The sequence below is a fragment of the Syngnathus leptorhynchus genome, chromosome 12 (assembly GCF_054491065.1).
Source record: "Syngnathus leptorhynchus isolate UIUO chromosome 12, UIUO_Slep, whole genome shotgun sequence".
Classification (NCBI taxonomy): Eukaryota; Metazoa; Chordata; class Actinopteri; order Syngnathiformes; family Syngnathidae; genus Syngnathus; species Syngnathus leptorhynchus.
The window spans coordinates 6,494,011-6,518,048 of record NC_141206.1 but is presented as its reverse complement, the minus strand read 5'-3'; the positions used below and the strand labels follow the sequence as shown (position 1 = coordinate 6,518,048).

The 24,038-nt window shown below is 42.5% G+C and overlaps 2 protein-coding genes and 1 long non-coding RNA gene across 6 annotated transcripts; 1 reads left to right on the top strand and 2 right to left on the bottom strand.

Annotated features, from left to right (window-relative positions):
• Nucleotides 1-10,899: 10,899 nt before the first annotated feature.
• On the top strand, nt 10,900-13,555 carry LOC147048073 (uncharacterized). Of its 3 annotated transcripts, XR_015067800.1 has the most exons (15): nt 10,900-11,227; nt 11,284-11,432; nt 11,530-11,545; nt 11,647-11,690; nt 11,753-11,793; nt 11,863-11,903; nt 12,005-12,049; nt 12,122-12,208; nt 12,292-12,372; nt 12,446-12,526; nt 12,606-12,708; nt 12,897-12,992; nt 13,084-13,190; nt 13,262-13,367; nt 13,442-13,555. XR_015067800.1 is itself a non-coding variant. In XM_085926934.1 (14 exons), the coding sequence occupies exons 2-8, from the start codon at nt 11,323-11,325 to the stop codon at nt 12,138-12,140; spliced, it is 312 nt and encodes a 103-aa protein (XP_085783060.1). In that variant the 5' UTR covers nt 10,900-11,227; nt 11,284-11,322; the 3' UTR covers nt 12,141-12,208; nt 12,292-12,526; nt 12,606-12,708; nt 12,897-12,992; nt 13,084-13,190; nt 13,262-13,367; nt 13,442-13,555. The 3 variants fall into 3 exon arrangements, 1 of the variants encoding a protein (XP_085783060.1); XR_015067799.1 differs by having other exon boundaries at nt 12,292-12,526; XM_085926934.1 differs by having other exon boundaries at nt 11,284-11,428; nt 12,292-12,526.
• On the bottom strand, nt 11,354-15,488 carry LOC147048072 (uncharacterized). Of its 2 annotated transcripts, XR_015067802.1 has the most exons (4): nt 15,415-15,488; nt 15,129-15,181; nt 11,834-13,538; nt 11,354-11,760 (listed from the first exon to the last, which is right to left on the bottom strand). It is a non-coding gene; the product is annotated as an uncharacterized LOC147048072 (long non-coding RNA). The 2 variants fall into 2 exon arrangements; XR_015067801.1 differs by having other exon boundaries at nt 15,129-15,467.
• A 4,524-nt stretch (nt 15,489-20,012) lies between these two features.
• drg1 (developmentally regulated GTP binding protein 1) lies at nt 20,013-23,975 on the bottom strand. The gene is made up of 9 exons (XM_085927026.1): nt 23,797-23,975; nt 22,807-22,930; nt 22,434-22,609; nt 22,271-22,340; nt 22,023-22,192; nt 21,775-21,905; nt 21,318-21,485; nt 21,099-21,221; nt 20,013-20,457 (listed from the first exon to the last, which is right to left on the bottom strand). Exons 1-9 carry the CDS (start codon nt 23,833-23,835, stop codon nt 20,358-20,360), a joined length of 1,101 nt encoding a protein of 366 aa, XP_085783152.1. The 5' UTR covers nt 23,836-23,975; the 3' UTR covers nt 20,013-20,357.
• Nucleotides 23,976-24,038: the final 63 nt, after the last annotated feature.

The window sequence follows — 24,038 nt, the reverse complement described above, 5'->3', positions numbered from 1 at the left end:
CCTCACTGTGAAAGCAGGCTGTTTTGTATTTTTGTCATATTTATGAAGGTACATTTTGATTGAAAAAAAAAAAAAAAAGAGAAAAAAATCTTTAAATGTTAGAGAGTGACTCAAGCTGCTTCAGTTAAAAAAAAAAAAGAAAACTGTCCCATGTGGAGGTATCTCCTCTGTGTGTGCCCCCTCCCATTCCTCCCATCAGGATTGGTTGCCTTTTGCCAGCTACCTCGACTTTTAAAGTATTTTCATGTTGTGCTTATGCCAGTATGTTGTGTGTTTTTGCCCCCTTCCACTCCCCCCCCCCCCAAAAAAAAATATCCTGCATCCTCATTTGGGACTATTTGTTTCACACTACAACCAAACCAGTTCAGACAAGCTAAGCATCAGTGTGCCTTTCTGCAATCTCTCCTTTTTGGGAGGGGTCTGGGGCGGGGGGTGTTTTTTCTTTTTTTTTTTTCCCAGTCGACAACAAGTGGAATGGCTTCTAAATGCAGGGAGTTTGAATTGCACAAATACACGGAGCCTTGAGAGTCTCCTGGCTTTGGATGGAAGAGTTACTACTACTGACTTTTTGAACAAACACATCAGAACTCACAACATGTGGCAATTGCAGGACTCACAAAGAAAATCCTTAAAGTTGCCTGCTGCATTGAATAAAAGACAACAACAACACAAAAAGTCGTGGCACCCCAACATTTGAATCAACGCTGCTTGTATTTTGTCATAATTATTTTTTTCTTTTCAAAGGCTTCACAGCAGCTTCATGGGAAGAGTGTTTGAAAGTGTATGCTTCTCATAAGGCCCAAAAACGAGGCCTTCTCATGAGGCCCGCACACACATAAAACACACAAGCACCAGTAAACTGAAGCGATTGGATTGGTATCAGGCAACACATGAAATATGCATCGCTTGTCTTAAACTTGATGTTTTTATTTTTTATTTTTTGTTTCAATATTGCACTGATGACTGCTGTTGAGGTTGGCTTTTTATGTGCCAACATTTAAGAATTTTTTTCTGAATAGAGAAAAAAAAAAAATCAAACAGCAAAATACTATTGTATAAATATATGCTCCAGGTGATAAATGCGCGTGTTACTTTGTGGAAACTGTTTTTCAAGCAAAGGTATGTACGGTTGTTTATTTGTGTGCGTGTTTGTATGTATATATATATATATATATATATATGTGTATATATATATAAATATATGTGTATATATGTACATATATATATATATGTACACACACACACACGAATTGGGGCACTTTCTTTTCTGAAGTGCTGTCTTCCTGTTTTTTATGAAAGGGGAATAATACATTTGATGGTAAGATCATTGTAACATGATTAAAAATTGCACGGTTGTGTGGTTGTAAGGCTTACCAGAGTCATAACATTTATGACGTAATGAGCCAGCTGCCGGAGTGGTGTACATGATATGAGTGTGTTGTTCTTTTTTTGTGAAGAAAACAAAAGTGCTGAGTTTGTTTTTTTGTGTGTGGGGGGGGCAAGTTGTATTTCAGAATTATTTTTATTTTTTTTGCTTAATTACAAGCAAGAGGAAACGGCTGATTTTCCTTTTTCTGAATTTTATTTTGAATGTTTGTAACACTGTGATGATGACGTGGTGTCACATGGAGATGAGTGCTGTATTATTTTTGTACGTTTGTGTACAAGCCAGTAAAGAAAACATGAAACTTCCAAATGTCCGTGTATGCATCTTTCTATTGTCATGCGTGTACGAAAAGTACATTCGTATTCGGAATTTCCCATCGAACGTTGGTGAAGCTCCACACACGCACGCATGCACGCACGCACGCACGCACACCCTCCTTTTTGCTCTTCTGTCTTCCAACCAAGCAGGTCCAGCCCAAATCGACATTCTCTCCCTTTGTCATTCATCTGGCCTCATCCTTTCACCGCCGGCATAAAAGGGCCCGGTGCATTGTGGGTAGGCTCCGTTTAAAGCAGCCTTCCCCTCCCTTGCGTGTGTTTTGGGAGAGATGGTTTTATGTTACCCGCACACATCCAAACCCCCTTATGCACTTCATCAAGGTTCTGCTCTTAACTAAGCCTTCCAGTCATTATTATTTGCTGAATTTATTTTTTCACCAAGGGCGGTAGGGTTGCCATACTGTAATCTTTCTTGTCAAAAATTCCATGACACGGGGAAGGCCGTGGGAAAAAAAAAAAAAGGCAACATGACAAAGCATTTGTCTACATGTTGAACCTGTTAGTGGTGCAAAACTTGAGTGGGCGTTGACTGACGGTTAACTACAAACGTTACATCTTCGCCGATTCAACTTTGCGGCTTGAGAACTTTCTGTTTGACATTGTTTACAGTAAGTATAAGGGTCGGATAGATTTGCGCTCCACCACAGAATCTGATCCAGCCCGCCATGCAATTCTGAAAATAAATAAAATCTCAGAGGAACTATTACGAGAAAACCTCAACCATCCATTTTCTACAGTATATCGCTTGTCCTCATTAAGATTGTGGGTGAGGCGGGCGACACCCTGGATTGGTTGCCCACCAGTCGCAGGGCACATATAAACCAACCAACCAATCACAGTCCCACCTGAAGACAATTTTGAGTCGACTCTAACATGCATGTTCGTGCAATGCACAGTACAACCACGTTAAGAAAATAAAAAAAATCCCCATTGGAAAGCCAGATCTTCGATTTGAACCATGCTAACATCTTCATTATCATTTGAAATTCAGTCGGGCTTTAAAAAAAAAAAAAAGCATTCGAGGGACAGTGCAAGAGATTAGAAAGCTTCCTTGACCAGCAGCTGAACCTTCAACCTGCACCTTCTGCATCTCTCTGCGTTTCAGGTACACAAATGCAGGAAAGTTGGTGTGTTTGACATGGCAGGCTGCCGCTGGCTCATTCTGCTGCTCTCTCTCTTTCTCTCTCTCTCTCTTTCACTTGTGCAGGATGTTTTTGTTGAGCTTAGCTCCCATTGTTCACGCAGCAACTTGGCTGGCCTCCCACGGCTGCTGCTTGCCGCTGCTGGTTCCTATCGCCCCCCCACCCCTCGTAATGGCTTCTTCATGTGCCTCTTGCGTGAGCCAGACAGACAACGCAAAGCATCATGGGAGAGAAGAACCAGCTGAAAGTAAATAAACAGAACGACAGGGGTGAGTTTAGACCCTAAACTGTCTAAATGGTGGTGGTCTGTGTTTTTGGTACCTAGCCCAAAATTGAAATTTGATTGGATAAAAAAAAAAAATCCTTGCAGGCCCGAGTGTCTCGCCCCGGGAGATGGATGCTCTCGCAGCAGCTGCAAACAAGTGTGTGATAATCTTCAGTGTCATTGTTGGGCCCCCCCCCCCTCTCATAAAATATTCATAGTGGCATATTGTCAGCGGCCTCACATGATAAGTGTAACATGCAAATGAACAATCAATTCCTCATTTTCTAACGGCGACCGTTCAACCTCAATGTTGGCTTTGATTGCGTAATCCTTTGCGCCACTTCCTCAAAGTACGACAACGCATATGTGCGGTTTGTCAACTGGGGAAACCGCAAAGAGGAACTCAAAGAATGTCTTTCTCATAGCTTCACTTACACCAGCAGGTTATTAGCTGACGCTGCACAATCTAATGAGAGCATGTATGTGACATATTGTAAAGGATTTATTTATCAGAGATTTTGAAGGGAAAAAGAAATCCAATCCATTTTAAATACAGTCCATTTGGGGAAAATGGAGTAAATTGGTTTCCGAATGCTTTTAGGCCAATGGTGAGCTTGGCATTTGTTACCATGACAACGGGTGGCAAAGCCGGAGCATTGGAGGGTTAATTGTTCACACTCACACAACATCAAGTGATAAATGATTGCGGTAAGGTTATATTTAGCACAGAGCTGATGATGCTCAGTGTATCGCTATGAACATGCTGATGGTGCACAAACAAAAACATGTCTGTGGGCCCCCCCCCACCCAACTACCGGCACCCCGGCCAAAGTCTGCTCGGGTGTAAGACATAAAGAGAGAGAAAGACAGGTGGTCAGGACGGTCTCTCCCTCGCCCCTACGCTTCTTTTTGAACTCCTCTTTCATTCTCGCACTTCATTCTGCGCTCCTCTCCACGGCGCTGGTGACAAGGCGCTCCATTCACGGCCTCATTCTTACACCCGCCCCGTACCCCATCTCCCCTCCCGGTGCACCACGACCCCGTCCCCCTCCCTGGTAGCTCCATTGTCTCGCTCGTGGGGGCCTGCTTTAGCTGCTATTCACCAGCCAGACGGACTGCCATTGACTGGACACCCCCCCCTCTACCCCCACCCTCCTCACACACATATGCACACAGCAACCTGGCCCGTCCCCACCCTGCAAGCTTGCATCAGGCAGCTGCTATGCTAATAGGGAGGAAGGCCCCGGCTGGAGGGAGGATGAGGAGGGGTGGGGTGGGTTCAGAGTAGCCAGCCTATAGCAAAAGGGGGAATTGGGGGGGGGGGATGACCCTGCTCCCTCCATCTCCATAGTCATGCCAGAGCAGCAGCAGACCTCCTGTTACACAAAGGGAGCCCCCCCCCCCGCACCTTCACCCTCCCCCTGGCCTCCTCTGTTCCACCTCTTTCTCATTCAAATCCATTTTATACCCCAGTGGTAAAGGCAGCTGTAAGTGCAGTATGTAAAGTAACCCTACTCCCACCCCGCGGGCGCAGCCATTCAACGTGTGCGTGTGTATGCGCGTGTATGTGTATGTATGTGTATGTGTGTGTGTGTGTGTGTGTGTGTGTGTGTGTGTGTGTGTGTGTGTGTGTGTGTGTGTGTGTGTGTGTGTGTGTAAGCTTTGTTTTGGTCTGTGCCCCATACCTACACACGCACACACCTGTCCTTGAGTTCAGTTGCATAGACAAATAGTGCAACACACTTAAATGTGTGTGTAAATATATATATATATATATATATATATATATATATATATATATATATATATATATATATATATATATATATATATATATATATATATATATATATATATATATAATCAGAATCACAAATCTGATTTGAAATTTGTTTTGAATGCTCAATTCACTCCTCATCATGACTACAAAACCAAAAATATGAACGTGGCTTTAGACGCCCAACAATGAAGGCACCCATGCAAACTTTGCTTGTCCACTGTCTAAAAACCAAATATTAATTTGATTACATTAGAGCAGTGATCATGATAATATAACAAAGTAAAATATGACTGTACTGTAAAAGGTTTTTATACTCAACTTGGATCATGACATGGTGTGTGTTGGCATGTTGCATTGTGTCAGTCATGTTTGTACATCTCTTTTAGTGGGCTTTAAAGAGGGAGGGGTAGTTAGAGCTGGCGTTGTTGGCAGGAAGGCATCCCTCCCTCGCTCACTCTCTCCTCTTCTGTAGTGTGACCCTGTGCCCCATCGGGGGAGCCATGTTCCATTTGACATCTGCCTGTTTGTTAGGGAAAGGAGAGGGGGGGGGGTTGCCCATATGGAACTCCAACCCCTCTCACCCCCAACCCTGACATGCACCCACACACACACACACACATGTACACCTCCTGCCGCTTGCTCCCTTTGTCTTTGCATGTCATGCCATTCCAGCACATAGACCCGCTGCAAGCAAGAACTGGGCAAGGAGTGTAAATTTGGGGGGTCATAGCCAAACAGATAGATGGACACACAATGTAGAAAACTGTGTGGACCATCTGATGTGAGAGGGCACTTTTAATATGACCTACAAGTACACACTTCTGGATGGGGCCACTCGTGTCATGACCCGGCCCAGCTGGACTGTGTATGTGTATATTTTTTTGTACAATTTTCCCATTTAGAATTGTGTATTTTAGTGACATTTGGGCTTGTGGAATTGTGTTGTGGGTTAATAAACATGACGTAGAAGCAATCGACTCAAGTTGACATGAGCCCTTGGCTGCTATTATAATTCATAGTTAGCTAACATGCTAATGAATCAATATACCCGGATTATTACACACGCCACAATTAAATGGATTCAATCATTTATGCTTGAATTCTTATTTGATACAATTCATTTGTTAATCGATACGCTCCTGCACACCTTAACGTGCACACATGTCGCACGATGAGCCGCACCCGTGACCCTCCATATGGATTACACAGTGACACAATGATTCAGTGTGTGAGTTAGCACAATGGATCTGGATGTAGGCTAACCATTTGAAATGATGACAAACCTGCCGGTGATGCCGTCGTCTGGCAACCTGCTTACCATAATACCTCTTGTCCAAAAGGGGGCTTACCGTGAATTAGGTTGTTAACACCATGATGCACATCTGTTGCGTGATTCTCCTTTATGTGAAAATGCTCAAATTCATTCCTCTGTTTTTGCCTCACAACATCATAAAACATTTAGCATGGCTGCAGGTATGAACTGGCAATCTATGCAATATATACTGTGTGTGTGTGTGTTTGCGCGCGCATGTGTGTCAGGGAGTAATTACAGAGAATAAAGGCTTGCTTGTACAGAATGAAACTGTGGGGTTTGAAGTGAGATGGAAGATGCTTTTCTGTTTGGCTGAGCACACTCAATGGTGCTATTCAGCCAGCCCCCTTACAGCCCATTGTACTCCCACCAGTAGCCTTGCACACACACACACACACACATGGACGGACGGTGCAGTGTTGGGGGATGAAGGAGCGCCTACTGAATGTGATGTTTGTAAAGTGATTTTTTTTTTTTTTTTATCATATCGTACTTTGTTGCTAATACCTGGTGGTTCTGGTTCAGGTTTGACTTCTGGTCCAAAATGGATGTCAGCGGTGCAGCAATGTAAAAGCGAGTCCATTGTGTCCAAATCAATACAACACATACTGTCAGTGTCTCCGAGCCTGGTTTGCTTCTGTTCTCCAGCAGTTAATCAGCTCCGCATGACACGCATAGACAAAGTCACACAATAGTCTGGCAAGGCGTTAGACTCCCTCACGCTTGTTGGCGGGGTGGCAGGGTGGTCAATGATAATCGGCCATTGGTGTGCAGCCCATTAGGCCATTGATCCCTCCTGCCACCTGGGGAAAGGAATGTGCCGGGACCTCCCTTGTGTCACTTTGTGGTCAGTGTGGGTGTGTGGTTTGGTTAGATCACAAACTCATGCCACCCTTTTTTTTTGTGCTGGAAGATAATACAAGGTATTATTTCTCAATTTCTGCCGTTGTTTTTTTTTTTTTTTTTTACTTCAAATAGTACGCATGGTCTTAAGGAGACGCAAGGATAGTGCCGAGCTCAGCATGTTTAACACGTACGTGAGTTGCATATTTACACGGCGTGCGCACAAAGGGGAGAAAGGAGCTTCATTCATTAGCTGCTTCTGTTTGTCACCTCCTTTTCTCAAAGCGCCACAAGCGATGCAACTTTTCTGTGAGTGCAAAAAAAGGACTAATTAAAAGCACTCGGCTTTAGCTGACACTTCTTGGCTGAGACATCATTAAAATCACACACTAAAGTGGATTTGATCCAAGAACTGTTTATTATGTAGCTGCTTTATTTACGCTGGAGTTTATTTTTTGGCCATTTTTTTTTTTTAGATCATGTTACAAAGCTTGCAAATTGTACAGGTTGACTACAATCAAACACATTTCAAGGCGTCCAAATGCATCGATGAATTGATCAAATGAATCGACACCTAATAACTGAGTAATTGTTCATAGCCATTGATAAAAAAAAAAAAAACTTCAAATGATTAAATGTATGATTTTGATGTCTGTCCTTGACATCCCTCTCCGCCTTACACATTATATTAGTTTTGGATTTATAGACTCTGGCTGGACCTCATACACATTAGAAAGTCCTTTTATTCATATATTGACAATGGAAGGACTGATGACTTGGTTTGTCATATAGGTCATCATATATCTTTCGGAAGGAACTCCAGCTTTTCTTCCCCTTTCACTTCCTGTTTATGTCACGGCCAGCTGCCCCAATACTTGTCCATGTGGCGTGCTTTAGAAGTTGCCCGAGTAGTGTCACTCGTGTGTGTGTGTCTTTGTGATGAACTTGAAGCAAAGAAAGTGCAAGGGGAGAGAGAGGCTTGCTGCCATAACAATAGACTGCAGCAGCAGCTGACCAGAGGATCTCCTCTTCTTTTGTCATCCTGTATAATGACATGTCCTCCGCACACCCTCCCCTTGCTCCCTTAGCCCTTCATCATCATCATCATCATCATCATCATCATCATCATGCATCATCATCATCATCATCATCATCATCATCATCATCCTCATCATCATGCAGCATCATCTCCCTCATCTCAAATATGCAACCTTAGGGAGCTTACCAACACTCTGTGACCCTACGCCCCCCCCCCCCCCCCCCCCACTTGACATGTGTTGATGCCCATCTGTTTTGAATGTATTATGGAACAAGACCGCTTTACAATAAAGCTACCCTTATGAAAACAATATAAATGATTATCTCTCATATCGTACGACCCAATTAGGATTATTTTATGTTCGCACTAAATTCTATATATGACAAGAGTTGTATTGTGTTTTGTAGTTAGCCAGCTCGAAGCTACTGAAAAGTTTCCATGTAACCAATTACAGACATCACTTCCTGTCACTCTCCGTGGGAACTTCCACACAATAAGCTCTAAGTCACTCTCCCTCCTCCAGTGTGTGTGTGTGTGTGAATGTGTGCATGTATGTTGTGCATTTGCCATAGTAGCGGTTGAGGCAGCGCCAGGTGATACGGGCCGGTGCGGAAGGTCAGCGCTGTGATGTCACTTCCCCTTCCTGTCCGGATATTCCCAGCATTCTACCAGCACAAGCCGGGAACTCTGGGAACTAAGAGCAGGAAGTCTGGCTCCTTCAGAGAGAATTTTTTTTTTTTTTTTTTTAGAAAAACATTTTATTAACCAAAGAAATGAACCAAAAGACATTGCAACAAAATCAACCAAGACAAGCTGCCTCAGTGGTAATTTTTTTAAACAAACTATGTATACAAATACTTCCCACGATATGGTGGTATCGTTGTTGCTGTTGATGTTGAGAGTCATTTAGACTTTGATGCAAATTATAAACCACGTGCTTTTGTTTCCATTTAAACTGAGCTTTCTCGCTTACCGTACAGCGACAACCCTTCCAGTGACTACCGGTTGTGTTGAGTGTGTAAAGTAAGCATTTTCAAGCTCTTTATTTCCTGTTTATATATAAATGTGTGTGTTTCCACAATATAGGATCATCATAGTGATGGGTCCATGAGGCGTCCTGTATGTAGAGGTTTGGCGCGCTTCCTTGACAGCTCGTTCAGTGTGTCAAAACCAACTCAGTGGGATGGGTGCAGTGCAACATGCCTCCAGCAGAGGGCACAAATCCTCTAGAGTCGAGAAGTATTAGGGTTTTGGTTAGTTGATGGTTTGAAATTTTCGGTGAAATTGTAATATAAAGGGTTAAAAAACTACATTATGCCAGCCGACACAAATATAACGGATGAGTGTGTAACACATCTGCATTAATGAATTTCCCCGGCAAAATATAGTAGTTCGAGCCCTACACGAAGCAGACTTTGAGCTAAAGTTTGCATAGTGTAAGACTGCGGTTCATGCTTTATGAAGCGGTTCGTGTAATGACGCCAAGCTACCACAAGACGGCAGTGCCCCCATTCACTTGTATGTAACCCAGCGTAAAATGAACATGTCAATTTTTCCCTTTCGCCGACGTCCTCTATGTACTCTACACTACCCAATAAAACAGACGAATGGCAAAATGGCAGAATGGTTTATAACTTTACCCGGTGATCGGGAGAGTATGGTTCGGGCCCCACACGAAGCAAACTTTGAGCTAAAGTTTGCATAGTGTAAGACCGCGGTTCATGCTTTATGAAGCGATTCATGTAATGACGCCAAGCTACCGCAAGACGGCAGTGTCCCCATTCACTTGTGTGTAACCCACCGTAAAATGAACATGTCAAATTTTCCTTCAACCAGACGCCCACTATGTACATTATAAAAAATGCCGAATTTCCCAAGCAAAATGGCACAACGGTTTTTAACTTGACCCGGTGTTCGGGAGACTATGGTTCGAGCCCCACACGAAGCAGACTTTGAGCTATAGTTGGAATACTACTCGATCTCGGTGCTCCCGAATATAAGACAATATCTTTGAGCACTACACTATTGAGTGTTTTATCATGCATAGTATTTCTAGTTGACATTTCTAATGTACACTACCTAAAAAAAATTGCCGAGTTTCGCTGGCAAAATAGGAGAGTGGTTTTTAACTTGACCCGGTGTTCGGGAGACCATGGTTCGAGCCCTGCACGAAGCAGTCTTTGAGTTAAAGTTTGTATAGTGCGAGCCTTGAATTCGATGCTCCCGAACATAAGACAAAAGCTCTGAACACTACACCATTGAGTGTTCTATCATGCATATGATAAGTTGACCTTTCTAATGTACACTACCTAAAAAAAAGTGCCGAGTTTCGCTGGCAAAATAGCAGAATGGTTTTTAACTTGACTCGGTGTTCGGTAGACCAAGGTTCGAGCCCCACACGAAGCAGACTTTGAGCTCAAGTTTGAAAAAGTGTGAGACTCGAACTCGGTTCTCCCGAACTTAAGGCAAAAGCTTTATGTACTACACCATCGAGTGTTCTAAAATATGATAGTGATTTAGTAATTTTATCCAGTTTGTGAAACATATACTATAAATAAATAACAAAACTCTGGCGACTTCACCGCCAAAATGGCTGAATGGTTAATGACGTGGGTTTGTGTCCGGCAGCCTCGGGTTCGAGATTTACTCATTGCAGCTTTTGCAAATTAAATAGAGCGACATATAAGATTCGAACCCGCCTCTCACAAACTGAAGGGAAAAGTTACAACCATTCGGCCATTCGAGAACTTACATGACAATGTCAAATACTTGTAAATAAAGGTTACTTTTAACTTTCTTGGATTCTTCATGATTTGGGATAATATAAAAGAATCTTTGAGTACTAATCAACGGACGATGGTCGAGGGGTTAAAGACATTGACTCCGAAGTTTGCATAGCTGGTTCGAGCCCAGGGTCCTCCAACTAAACGGTTTTACTCTACTCTTAATTTTTTTTTTTTTTCCTTCCTTCTGATGACGTCATCACAAAAAGACTATAAAAGGCGACTAGAACGCGACGCTCATTCTTGCACTCACCTCTGACAGCGAGCGCCACGTTGCTCTGATCCACCTGCTGCGCCGGCTGCAGTCTTTTTCCACAACAGCGTTTAAAAGAGACCAGGTGGGTGTTCAACTTTTGTTAACCTTTTCAAACTAACTGCTTTTGCTCTCTTTCAGCGTCAACTTGCACTTAGGGCGTGCTTCCATCTTGCAAGCATGCAAGTTAAAAAGTTTGCAGAAGCTAGCGTTAGCAGTTACCATTTTCAACGACCTCCAAACCGCATTTATTTGGCGTGCAACGAAACAATTGAAGCATTTAACGGTGGGTGAGTACATCTACATTTTGAAAACTCAAGCACGCATCGTGTGGAAAGACTACTAACCCAATTTTTGCACAAACATTTTGCAACGTCTGGACGACAGCGCCGTTTGGCCGAAGGTAAGTAGACAAAGCAGCGTTTGCATAAATCCACCAGCGAATGAATGAATGCCTCCAATATGTTGATGCATTCGTGTTAATTTTCTACTTTCTGTCTGCAGGTGCGAATCTTCAAAACGACGCCATCATGGCCGACTGACTTTCTGTGAGTTTTAAAGTAAACTTTCAATCGACTGCTTCTAATTGCCTTCTCATTTCTGTCCCCAGGCCTGCATCTGCAACAGAGCGAGCAGATTGACTGCAAAATGGCAAAAATCTTTTTATTAGCGAGGCGTCTTGTCAAATTACCAAAGGCAAACATTTTTTTTTGTCTGCAGGATCCAAGATGGCCGACTTGCAGTCCTCGCATGGCTTCAAGGTAGGTCTGTCTACTCTTGCTCAACACATTACCGAGCCCAATTTGCTTGTTAGGCTGAAAATGTAAAAGCAGAATGGTTGTAACGTTACCGTGTCTTTCAGACCAGCAAGTGGAAGACGTCCGGCGCTGCCCTGCATTCCTCACTGGTGAAACACGCACGCGTGTAAATGTTTGACACGTGTCAAACATTTCTTTTTTTTCCTCCTTTTGTCCACCAGGTGGTGCCAAAGAACCTAGTTTTTGCAGCATGGATCCTACAAGGTTTTGAACCTGTGGAATCAACCTCTTCTCCGACGTGCTGACAGGTGACAATTTATGACAAACTTGGCATTGTTTTAAAAGCACTTACCTATTTTTTTCTTTTTATTGTGCCTGCCTCTTCCTGCAGGGCCATTTCCAGTAAGGATGCATGGATCTACAAGGTTTTGAACCTGCAGCATTATCAACCTCTTGTCCGACGTGCTGACAGGTGACAACTTGGCATTGTTTTAAAAGCACTTACCTATTTTTTTTCTTTTTATTGTGCCTGCCTCTTCCTGCAGGGTACTTTCCAGTAAGGATGCATGGATCTACAAGGTTTTGAACCTGCAGCATAATCAACCTCTTGTCCGACTTGCTGACAGGTGACTACTTACTACAAACTTGGCATTTTTTAAAAGCACTTAGCTGGGGTTTTTTTTTTGTATGCTTCTCTTCCTGCAGCTGTTTCCAGTAGTTCAGTTGGAAAATCTGCCACCTGCTGGACAAAAAAAACAGCCCTCCAAAACCATGCAGAAGTTCCTTAAGACTGCCTCCATTTTCAGAGGTAAAGCTCAAAATGTACTAAATGGCAGCTTGATGGCTCCCTCGTTTGTGTTGTGTGCAGGTCTTTAGCCTGGAGAGTCTTGACAAATTTCAGGAACTCTGCCTGTGCGTCAGCGGGAGGTTTCAGTCTACAGTTAAGAATAAAAGCAGTCAACTTAAATAATTGTCAATGTTCCTTTTTCTTTCCAGGCAGAGGTGGCAGATCCTGGTCCAGAAAGTGAAAAGCCTGCCAGTATGACTTCAGCCTCTGAGCATGTTAACCTGAGTCCGTGCTACCCTCTGCTGGTATGAGAAGAAAAGAAAATGACATTTTAGCTAACGTGTTTCCAAGTTTGAATGACTGTTTTTTTTTTGGTTTTTTTGTTTTTGTGTCCAGGGTAAAGCACCACCAAGAACCTGCTCATAGTGGAAGCTGAGGACCAGGGCAAAGTCTCATACCAGCAGTTCCCTAATTACTTACTCAGCTCTAAGGCAACCTGAGAAGTGAGGCACTTTAAATGCTTCTCATTGCAAAACCTTATCTTTATTCCTGTTTTTCTCCAATTTTCTGACAGGCAGCAAGGAACAAAATCAACTACCCTGGTCATGCAGCAAGGAACAAAATCAGCTTCCTAGTCATCCAGCTTGCAATACTCCCTGGAATATTCTACTTGCACACTGGTAAGTATCATGCCAAAACATTTTCTGCACAAAACGTTGACTTAGCTTTTTACTTGCCACACTTTTTGTCTCAGGTCCAGGCATGGAGGGACACTCGTCTAACTGGCCGACCACTCGTCCACGAGCAGACCGCCATCCAACTTGTTACTTTGTTGTGATTGAATGTTTACTCTGCAAAAGAAATAAAGATGTATTACAAATAACACAAACTTTCAAATCTTCATTTTCAAACATCAAATTAAAAATAATTTTATTTTGAATATTTTTTTCCCACCTAAATAATTTCAGAAATTTTTTTTTTTTTATTTATTATTTTTAATTTTTTTTTTTTGGGTGAAATTTTTGAGAAAAGGGGTGGAGCCCCAACCAAAATACTGCTTCCTGATTGGCTGAGAGCGCTTAAACTGGGTGGAGCAATAAAAATAAAAGGCTGTGATTGGTTGAAAGATGGGCGTGGATATGCAAATGAGCCGATCTGCGATTGGTTGGCTTTAGAGTGGGCGTGGCCTCATTAAAACGAAGCAATCTGATTGGGTGGATGTGCAAATGCTGCATTCTGATTGGCTGGCAGAAAGTGGGCGTGGTTATGCAAATTTTGCGGCGGGACGCGATTGGCCAGACTGAATTTGGGCAGAGCCAGGAGGCGGGCTAAGTGGCACTTAGGTTTTGGAAGGCTGTTTTCAGCTTTGATTTGAGTGTTTGCCTTCAGCCACTGAACAGAGCCAAGTGTTTGACTGCTTCTCCCTGTCTCCACATCACTCAAAGTGACTGCAATTGTACAATTGCATCACTTTGACTCATGTGGAGACAGAGAGAAGCAGTCAAACACTTGGCTCTCTTGCAGTGACACTCACCTCAAGGCTGAAAACTTTGGACACTTAGGTTTTGGAAGTGGCCAACTCAAGACTTCAAACAGTACTTTGTCAATGCAGTGACCACCAAGCATGAAAGACTACAAATGAGCAAATTTGCCCATAAATCACAAAGACTCGCATTCCACTTGATCAATTTATCGAATAGAAAAGCAGTTTGCCTGCATGGAAGCAGCTTATGTGCTTGATGAGCTCAGGTACAATGTCACTTTCTTCTCATGGCAGGCACTAGGGGGAAGGTGAGCACATGCAAACAGTGCAAACGTCTCTCACTGGGATAAAACCTAAGTGCCAGCCAAGTACTGCACAGTACCACTACCACTCACTTTTGGACAAGTTTTTCCATGACATTGACGCGAACAAAGTTAGTTCAATATATGTTTCAGACTAACTTGGTTTGCATCAATGTCATGAAAAAACACATCCAGACGAGTGTGATGATGATATTGTGCAGTAGCTGGCACTTAGGTTTTGTGAGAGATGTCAGCTGCTTGCATGTGCTCACCTTCTTCCTTGTGTGCCATGACAAGTTGACATCGCACATCAGCTCCTCAAGCACATAACACTACCAACTAACTAACACAATTTTTATTTATTTATATATGTTTTGAGATTCAAGTTATAATTTTAGAAGAACAAAGTGGTACACTTTGACTTTTCATGTGTGCCAACCATGATCAAAAATATACTTCAAATGCATTTTTCAAACCTCTACTTCTTCCATTGACATGTAACGTTAGCAATTCTTTTGTTTCGTTTCACTGTGGCCCAAATAAGGACATTATTCATTTGGGAAATGACCAATTCAAATGTCCTTTGATAACATTTTGGAATATTTGAAGTCATATATGACTTTTAAGATTAGGAGGCAAACAAAATGGGGAGGTACCTTTCAAGATATGCAGATAGACGACGACCAGCAGCCGACGTGAAGCCTCCAGTCTTCAAGTTTGGAAACAATGTTCAAGTCAAACGCCATTAGCCATTGACTGACAGCCGAGTGAGTGCTACTTGTGGGCGTGCTAGCTAACGCTCCACCTCTTGTTTCACGAGAGCTAGCGAGTTTCCACTGACCTAACGACTAACAAATATTCTCCTTTCACGTCATTGTTTACATGTACGCATTTACATACATACAGCAAATCGAGAGCTTGGGAAAAGTTGACATGACTCACTCGAAAGCCCAAATGGCAACAACCTGAAGAGCTAGCTGCTCGCTGAAGTGGAAGTGTACGGTAGCCGAGAAAGCTCAATTCAAGTCACACAAAAAGCGCCTCTTTGGCAACTTGCACAAGAGACACGCCCACATCATGCATACAACACTAGATTCAAGATTCAAGAGTTTTTATTCACCATGTTTGAGCGTGCCAAACAAAGAATTAACCTAACCCTAACCCAAATTGTGTAGATGCACCAAAGTAAGCCTAAATTTAATGTAGTTCCTGAGGTAAAGTGTATCAGACAAAGCTGGATTTGAACTGCCTACCTTCTGGTTTCTCAATGACCCACTCTACCTGAGCCATGGCCACAACTGTCGCCTCTAACCTGTTCACTGCAATGACCGATTAACATTTACCTTGTCCAAGCCAGCTACCGTAGTGCAGCCTAATGGGATATGTGTGTGTTAAGCCTGTTTTCCCTGTCTGGAGTCTGGAATAAAGGTCAAGCCAGGCGGAACACGCAAAGTGACTCCAAGCATTGTGCGCTTCGTTCATAACAATAAGCTACTGTTGTGGCAGAATAAAGAAATATATATATCACTGTGATTTTCACCTTTCTGTGGTAGTGTTGCTACAATAATATTAAACCTCATGCAAGATGGACAGGATATGTTTTTTTAATGATAGCATCAGAGTAGTACGCATCTAGCAATATGTTTATGAAGATAATTTGCAGTGGAAGCCAACTGCATTGCGTCAAAATGAAAATGTTTGTGATATTTCGACCGACAAACTGAACATAGCACCAATAATAATCACATTGTCACATAGACTTCTCAATCAACATCAATAATATGGAATATCTAATACTAGATTATGCTTTTTACTTGATCAAACAATGCTGTGGAAAAAAAGATACTGGTGACTTAAAGCTAAGCATATTAAATGTGTATTCATTTTGTTCCAAGTGTGCTTTATACTACATTTCTAACAAAAATCTATCAAGTGGAGTACTGTAATAACATTTGATCATCTCCATAAGTACACACTTTGCCTCGACTGTCTCATCACGCAATGTCTCTGCTCGCTTTGATTTATGGATCCGCTAACAGCATTAATAAAACGACCTCTACCAACTGCACTTATTAACCGTACGGTTGAGGCACTTAGTGTAATTGAGACACTTCACAAATCTGCCATGTTGGCTTTGGCCCCCACAGTCATCATTTAAAGACACGTTATATTTGAATGAGATTTATTACAATACACAATAAGAAAATAAACAGTCTTGATTACGGTCTAAAGTGGTGTGAAGAAATACGTCAAGAGGTTGTTTTTCGGATGCAGCATTTGCTCACAAGGCTCCAAAGTGCTTGGCACAACCATGGACAGAGACCCACTGCATGGTTAGATCAAGCACAATGGTGCCCTGGGCAGCCAAGTGAGGGACGGAAGGAGAGAAACACTCTAGAACAATGTCAACAGGAGAAACAAGATTTTTTTTTTTATGAACATATGGGAGTGTGTTTGTCATTCCAATTGACAACATCTTTGAGTCAATGTTCAAGAGGAGTGGAGAAGACGAACAGTGGCTTAAAAAATGTAAATCTATATTTTTACTATTTAATGTCTTTTTTATAGTTTTCAAATTTTAGCGGATTAATTTGACTTGAGCCTTAACCAAAATTTTTTACGAGTGAATGTAACCTGCAGTTTGTTTAATTATTACAAATCTATATTTTCATTATTCAATTACAAAATTTATTTGTATTTTTTTAATATATAAAATTATTCTATTAGATGGAAAGCCCAAGTGCATCTGAATAAAAAAAATTGAGATATGTTATTTTGAGCCTCAATTTAACCGCGAGGATTATAAAAAAAAATTTTTTTGTGAAGCTTGTCTGTCAAAAAAGTACAGAAATAAATTTCAATAAAAAAATAAAAATAAAAAAACTAATACTAATGAAACATTTGAATAATTTTGGGCTGCAGAATTTTCTGAAAAAGAGAAAAGCTTCCTTGGTTGCGGCTCACTGCGGTAAAAAAAAAATCGGGGCTCCACCCTTCTTGCGAACAAACTGCGTCAAACCACACCCACGCCCCTCTTGGCGGTCACGTCGACTTTGCCCAAAAAAAAAAAAAATTTTTTTTTAATTGAAACAAATTTACATTGGTTTTTTTTTTTCCTCTGTCCAATTAAAGTGGTTCACAAGCCCGTCAACTGACTTCACCAATCGACAAAGTACTACTTAGACAATGCTTGGACATTTTCCTCGCTAACCTTGTTAAAGAACAATCTTGTTACCTTCCCTTGAGTGTTTTCTTGTCTTCTGTGGGATGTTTTAGGAAACGGTTAGAAACCTTGCGTTGGTTGTGACTCAATGGCAAAATGGAAGGAAGGACTTTGGAGATGATTTGAAGGGATGGAAGATGTTTTCATGGATGATTGTGATACTGAAGTACGCATTCTTACCAGGTTCCTTTCCAACGTTTACCTGCAAAACAAATCTGTGATTAATGACAAATCAAAAGAAAACTTTGACTTTTTAGCCCACCATGTGAAAAAAAAGACCCACCTTTTCCATTGAAGGCGACCACCGCCAGGTTGCTGCTGCTGCTGCTGCTCGGTAGCTGTTGAGATGTTTCCAGGCTGCTCTGCTGGAGCCAGACTGTCCCGACTGCGTCCTCAGCACCCTTCAAGTCACCATCGCCTTCCCGCCCCTCCTTCCAGCTAAAGGAGGGGTCAGTGATGTTCTCCTCTCGGGATAGGTGCGTTGCCAAGGGGCTCTGCTTTACGCTACCATTGGACATGAGATGGTGATTGGGGATTTTTTTTTTTTTTGGGGGGGCGGAGGATGGATCCAATTCCGCATTTCATAAATATTAATACAGAGGCCTCCCTCTGCACCCGCCCTCCCTAAATGGCTAGTTTCTTTAATTTTGTTAGTGGGGGGGGGAGTGGGAGTGCTTTATTCACTAAATGGCTTTTATTAGTGGCCGGTCTTCAACTCTTTCATTAGCTAAAGTGCTGCTATAATTTACAGGGGAAGAAACGAGGGGGAGGGATGGATCGGAGGCCGTGCCTGATGCTGGGCTGACTGGAAAGTCCTTGGATTCATACTTGCTAAAACAATTGGAGACCAACACGTGTTACACTGACTATTATCTCATGGCCTCACAACCCCAAAAGGTTATTCCAACTCTAAAATGCAGCCACATTAGACCGACACTTTTAAGAAGAAATTCAAATTTGGTGGTACGGTGACCGACTGTTTAGTATATTTGCCTAACAGTTGACTTCAGGGGTCATGGGATCAAATCCGGCCTCCAGCTATCAAGTCATGTGATCGTCTGTGTGTGCTTTTTGATTGGCTGGTGACCGATTTAAGGTGTACGGCACCTCTTGGGTCAGCCAGACATACCCTAGAGAGGAACAGGGTTGTAGTACGTTGATTTTTTTTTTAATTAGTGTTTTGACTTTCATTTTTTAATTTCACTGAGTTTTTGTTACTTTTTATTAGATAATTTTAATGATTTGCATGCATATATTTGGTCCAAAATTCAAATGAAAAATCTCTTGCATTTGTATTGTATTGTGTATCTACATTAGTAACACTAGTGAAACGTTGTGGACATAGCTGCATAGCAATTTAAGGCAAGATTTGTACAAGGCAAACTTTTTATTTTATTTGAAGTAATTTAACAAATTGTGCAAGACTGCAGCCATCATCTATGTGGTCCGAGGTACTGTTTTACTACGCTGCGGTATATTAGCCTCATAATAGTTGATACACGGGCACAGTCCATTGTTGAGCATAAAATGGCCGCTCCTCGAAAGACGCACTAGATGGACACGAGGAACGGCTTCTACATGCATGCGTGTGCGCTCAACGGAGGCTTGTTAGTTGTGAACAGCTGCTGCACCATGTCCCCAAACTGCGTCTGAGTGAATGAACTGATTAACCTGAGTGGCCGTCCCAACCGGCGAGGGAGAAAAAGGGGGGTTTAGGAATGGAGGGGGCCCACCGGGCTGAATAAGTGCCTTCATCATCAATGTCCCGTAAATCACTGAGCTGGACAGGCCTTTTAAATGAGACTTTTTTTTTTTTTTCCCTCGCCTTCTCTCAGCCAGACTTGAGTGGTTGTGATGCTGCAGAGGCCTTTGCGTTACTAGAAAAGTATCATACTGCATCAAAAATGAGTTGACTTTATATTGTGTCCAATGAGGTACATTCAGGTACAACCAGGTACATTTAAATTTGTGTTCAATGGGAGTCATCACATACCTGTCTTTTATGCGTGCCACCAAATAAACTTCAGATGTTCTAGTTGGCTTTTCCTGTCATTCTTGTAGTCACAAGTGATGGTTTGCGGAGATTTTCCACAGCATCGGATGGATCTCATTGTTCAAAGGTAGCACTCGGGAGGAAAAAATAATTTTCACAGCCATCATCAAGTGGACAAAATATTTATCACAACAGTGATATTACCAAGAACTGAATCAATTTTGTTTCAATAGCGCATGTATATCCTGTAAGTCACAATAAATGGAGGAGAAAAGCTCTGAAATGATTTATATCACAAAATCCTGGCAATCGTAAAGGGGTGAGAGGACCTTTTATACCTACCGCACTATAAAGAGGTTGATAAACACGAGATAGGTAGGAAGACAAGTAAAATAAGTGTGTGACAGATCCTGTTGACAGAAATAGAAATTTCTTGCAAAGTTGTAACTCATTTTTTTTTATTATTTCATACTTTTGTTTCCATGTCAATGTTAACCAATATTCAATATGAACTAATCATGGTGTTGAGGTGTTTCCATGTGACATGTACATTCATGTCATCCGGGTTAAAACAAGAGTGACGAGCACATTACACAGAAGCTCTGAAGTTTTGCCTTTGTGATAGCGAGCCATGCACTCGATGCCGCATCGATTTTGGTTTAATCACTATTACTTCTTCACCAACTGGATAACGTCCTCGTCTTCCATCACGTGGTCCTTGCCCACCTTTTGAGGGTTGTGTTTGACAGACGATCCCCACACCAGGGCGCTGAAAACAAGTTGATGGCATCTCGTGAATCACGTGGGATGGAAGTAAAAGGTGAGCGACAGCAAACGACAGCCTTCGGCGGCACAAAAGACTCCTCCCTAATGTGGTGTGACACCGCTTGGCCCCCGCCGCCTCCCCGGAGGATCGCTAATGCTCGGCAGCACTCATGTATTGACTGATTGATGAGCCGAGCGCCCGATCCAAACGCAGGATCTGCGCATAAAGCAGCCGATGGCTGTGACTAGTCAGTGCTTGCTTTGGGTCTTTATTTTATAAATCTTTTTTGTAAGGTCTGATACCTTTTATTTGCATGCGTCTTAAAGAATAAAAGAACATTTCAAACTGTGGCCCAGTAAAGAGCAATTAAACTAATTGGTGCTTTGTTATCTTTTGTCACAAAATCCTGCATTTGTCTTGCAACTGCCGGCGGCTGACGCTGCACTAAAATGTTAATTTTTCTAAAACTTCAAATCATAATGACAATCGAGGCATTGTCTACCCGTAATGGACAATTAATTATCTACATCAGTACAATCTATTCAATTTTTCTTTGTAATAAAAAATGTTTCATATCATGGTAATTGAATGTAGGACTGCACACAGTGGAATTTGTAAGCAAAATGAGTCCTGAAGATACTCACTATTTCAATTCCTTGATAAGGTTCTTGTGAATCTTCAAGCAGAAGTCCTCGACAGTGGTGTGCTCGTCAGGCAGGACGACGGGAGACGTGTAATCGGGGAGCTGGCCTTTGGGTTTAGTATAGCTGCAAGCCCGAAAATGACCTCAGGTTAGGCAAGATGGGGGCGAGACGTCATTGGCGGTGGGGGGTGCGGAGCTCCCGGCGCGCACACACACTTACATGCGCACGAGCTTCAGATAGTCCCACATCTTCTCCAGCAGGTCGTCGAAGTTCCAGCGGTGGTGGGCCGAGATGGGCACGCAGTGCGGCACCTTGTAGATGACGTCAAGCTCCTCGATGGAGATCTGGTCGATTTTGTTCAGCACGTAAATGCAAGGGATGTATACCCTGTAGGGAGGAGAGACTCACCGTCACTATGAACTTGTTGAGGAATAAACACAACATATAATGTGAAAATATAAATATTTAAAACACACACACACAAAACAATTTGAGCAATGATTTTCAAAATCGCAGAATGGCTCACGGTGGACTGTGCGTTCCCCACCCCCCTTCTAAAAGATTAGAGCGACCATGTCAGACAAACACGGCCGCCATCAACGAAGCGACGCATCTGCCGAGAAGCCACGCCCACGGGTAACGACAAAAGAAGGATGATGGCGGCACACCGTCTCACCGATTTCCCTCCACTACGTCGATGAGGTCATCGGCCGTGGAGTCGCTACGGAGGGTGATGTCGGCGTTGTGGATCTTGTATTCGGACAGGATGGTCTTCACCGTGTCGCCGTCAAGCTCGCTTTGCGCACACTGCAGAGCAGAAAACACATAAGCGACCAAATACTGCACACTACTAAGTAGAAGAGAAATCGGATAAGATGTCCACTAGAGGGCGACGTTGCTAAATACGTTTAAAAGGACACATACAGTGGCGGTAAAATTAATGCCTCCTTTGTCCTTCTTCTTGAAGCCGATGTTGGGTGGCTGCTTGTTCAGTCGGATGCCAAAGCCCTCCAGCTCGTGTTCTATAAGGCTTTTGTGCAGGAGAGGCTTCAGCACGTCAAGCACTATCAGGATGAGGTTGCAGGTTCGGGCCACTAGAGAAGGGTCATGTCACACCATTTACACAATGAAGGATTGACTGTGCAAAAAAACCTTCGTGTATTTGGTCTTACCGGCTATAACTTGTCTGCCTCTGCCTTTGCCATCCTTGGCCCCTTCAATGATTCCAGGGAGATCCAGAAGCTTTGAGGTAACAGAGCAAAGTCAAAATTAAACCACACACCGAAAACTGTCCGTGGCTGTTAATCAGTTTTATGTGTTTATATTTTCTTGTACCTGGATTTTTGCACCTTTGTAGCGAATGACTCCGGGTACTGTTGTTAGGGTAGTGAACTCGTAGGCGGCAACTTCAGAGTAGACACCCGCCAGGTTGCTGAGCAATGTCGACTTCCCCACTGAGGGAAATCCTACAAAGCCAATACGAGCGTCGCCAGTTTTTGCGACGTCAAAACCTGAAAATAGAGACATGAAGATTCAAAATTTTGTCAACAGTATATTGAGTTGATGAATTAAAACATCCACCACCAACCTAAGCTAACACAGTGGTAAAATCACATTTCAAGTTTAACACCAATGACGTTTCTTAAAACAGTGTCCCTACTTCAGTCATATGTGATTATGAAACCATAACAGAGTTCTCATTCGTTACCTTCTCCCGGGGCGCCACCGCTGCCTCCTTTGGGCGTGATGAGCTCCCGTCTTAGCTTGGCTAGACGTGCTTTGAGCAGACCCAAGTGGTGAGCAGTGGCCTTGTTTCTCTGCGTCCTGGCCATCTAAGACAAAGCATAGTAAGATTGGAAGTGCGTGAGGTCTCTTGTGCTTGACTACTGTGAAACAAGCACTACATTCGGCATTAATATAACATTGCAAAATTAATGATTGCTTTTATTTTATGTGTTGTTTCTCAGTTTGAATAATATTTAGGGCTCATGAGCATTTCTCATGCAAATATTTACTGTATTAATGACTTTATTACTGCATTGTAGAGTATTTAGGTGTCACCTGGGTGCCAAGTAACTATGTTGAAATGAATGGAGGAGCTTCAATTTGTTTTGCAGGAAATTTTGAAACTTTGGGGCAGGGGGGTTGCTGTCTGTAATAGGACTCAGTCCCCAACCAGTTAGAACACTTAACTAACTTTACTATATACGTTAAGTCTGGAAAAATAGATGCAATTTAAAAATCTGTAAAAGCAGCAGACACCAATAACGGTTTTACTATGTGTCCAGCATTAAGTAAACAAATGAAAAGTAGAATACATGTAAAAAAGGGCCAAGACATAAATACTTGATATAACGTTCCTTTGGTATTAGACTATTTGAATGTATATTGTATATTAATTTACCACTAAAATTGAGATTCTGAACGGAGAAGGGCAAAGCATTAGGAGTTGACATTTACCGGTCAATATCTCCACCAAGACAACCCCAAGATTCCATCTTAAAACGAATAATATAACTACTAATTGATATAACGTTTAATGTTTTTAGGCAAAAAAGGCAATAAACTGCAACGTCCATCAAATACATAAGGCCCGGCTATGTGAGCCCGGCAAATTTTTGCCTGCATTCCAAGCTAGTCGTTAGCTACGACGGGACTTGATTCATTCCGCAAGCGCCACGTTTCTTTCCGCACTCACCTCATTTTCAATCTCTGCTATTTTGGCTAATATACTCATGATGACTTAAGTTTGTGTCACAGTCCTGCGTTACCAGTAAACGTTAGATAAATAGCAACTAGACGTGGCTAACGTTAGAACGTGTGCGGCTAGCACACTGCTACCACGCAAGCGTTGTCGTGGACTTCCCGGCGCGAATTCTCGCGATAGAATGCGTGTTTACGATTCAATAAATCCTAGCCCCGAGTGTTGACTCGCAGGTC

Bases quoted from the DNA above. Each gene is read 5' to 3' on its own strand.
- LOC147048073 (XM_085926934.1), top strand. From the start codon at position 11,323: ATGCAAGTTAAAAAGTTTGCAGAAGCTAGCGTTAGCAGTTACCATTTT. The intron at 11,794-11,862 runs GCAAAAATCTTT...TTTTGTCTGCAG, and splicing joins AGCAGATTGACTGCAAAATG to GATCCAAGATGGCCGACTTG. The intron at 11,904-12,004 runs GTAGGTCTGTCT...CGTGTCTTTCAG, and splicing joins AGTCCTCGCATGGCTTCAAG to ACCAGCAAGTGGAAGACGTC.
- drg1 (XM_085927026.1), bottom strand. From the start codon at position 23,835: ATGAGTATATTAGCCAAAATAGCAGAGATTGAAAATGAG. The intron at 22,931-23,796 runs GTGAGTGCGGAA...GCTTTGTCTTAG, and splicing joins TAGCAGAGATTGAAAATGAG to ATGGCCAGGACGCAGAGAAA. The intron at 21,906-22,022 runs GTATGTGTCCTT...TCTGCTCTGCAG, and splicing joins GCATTAATTTTACCGCCACT to TGTGCGCAAAGCGAGCTTGA.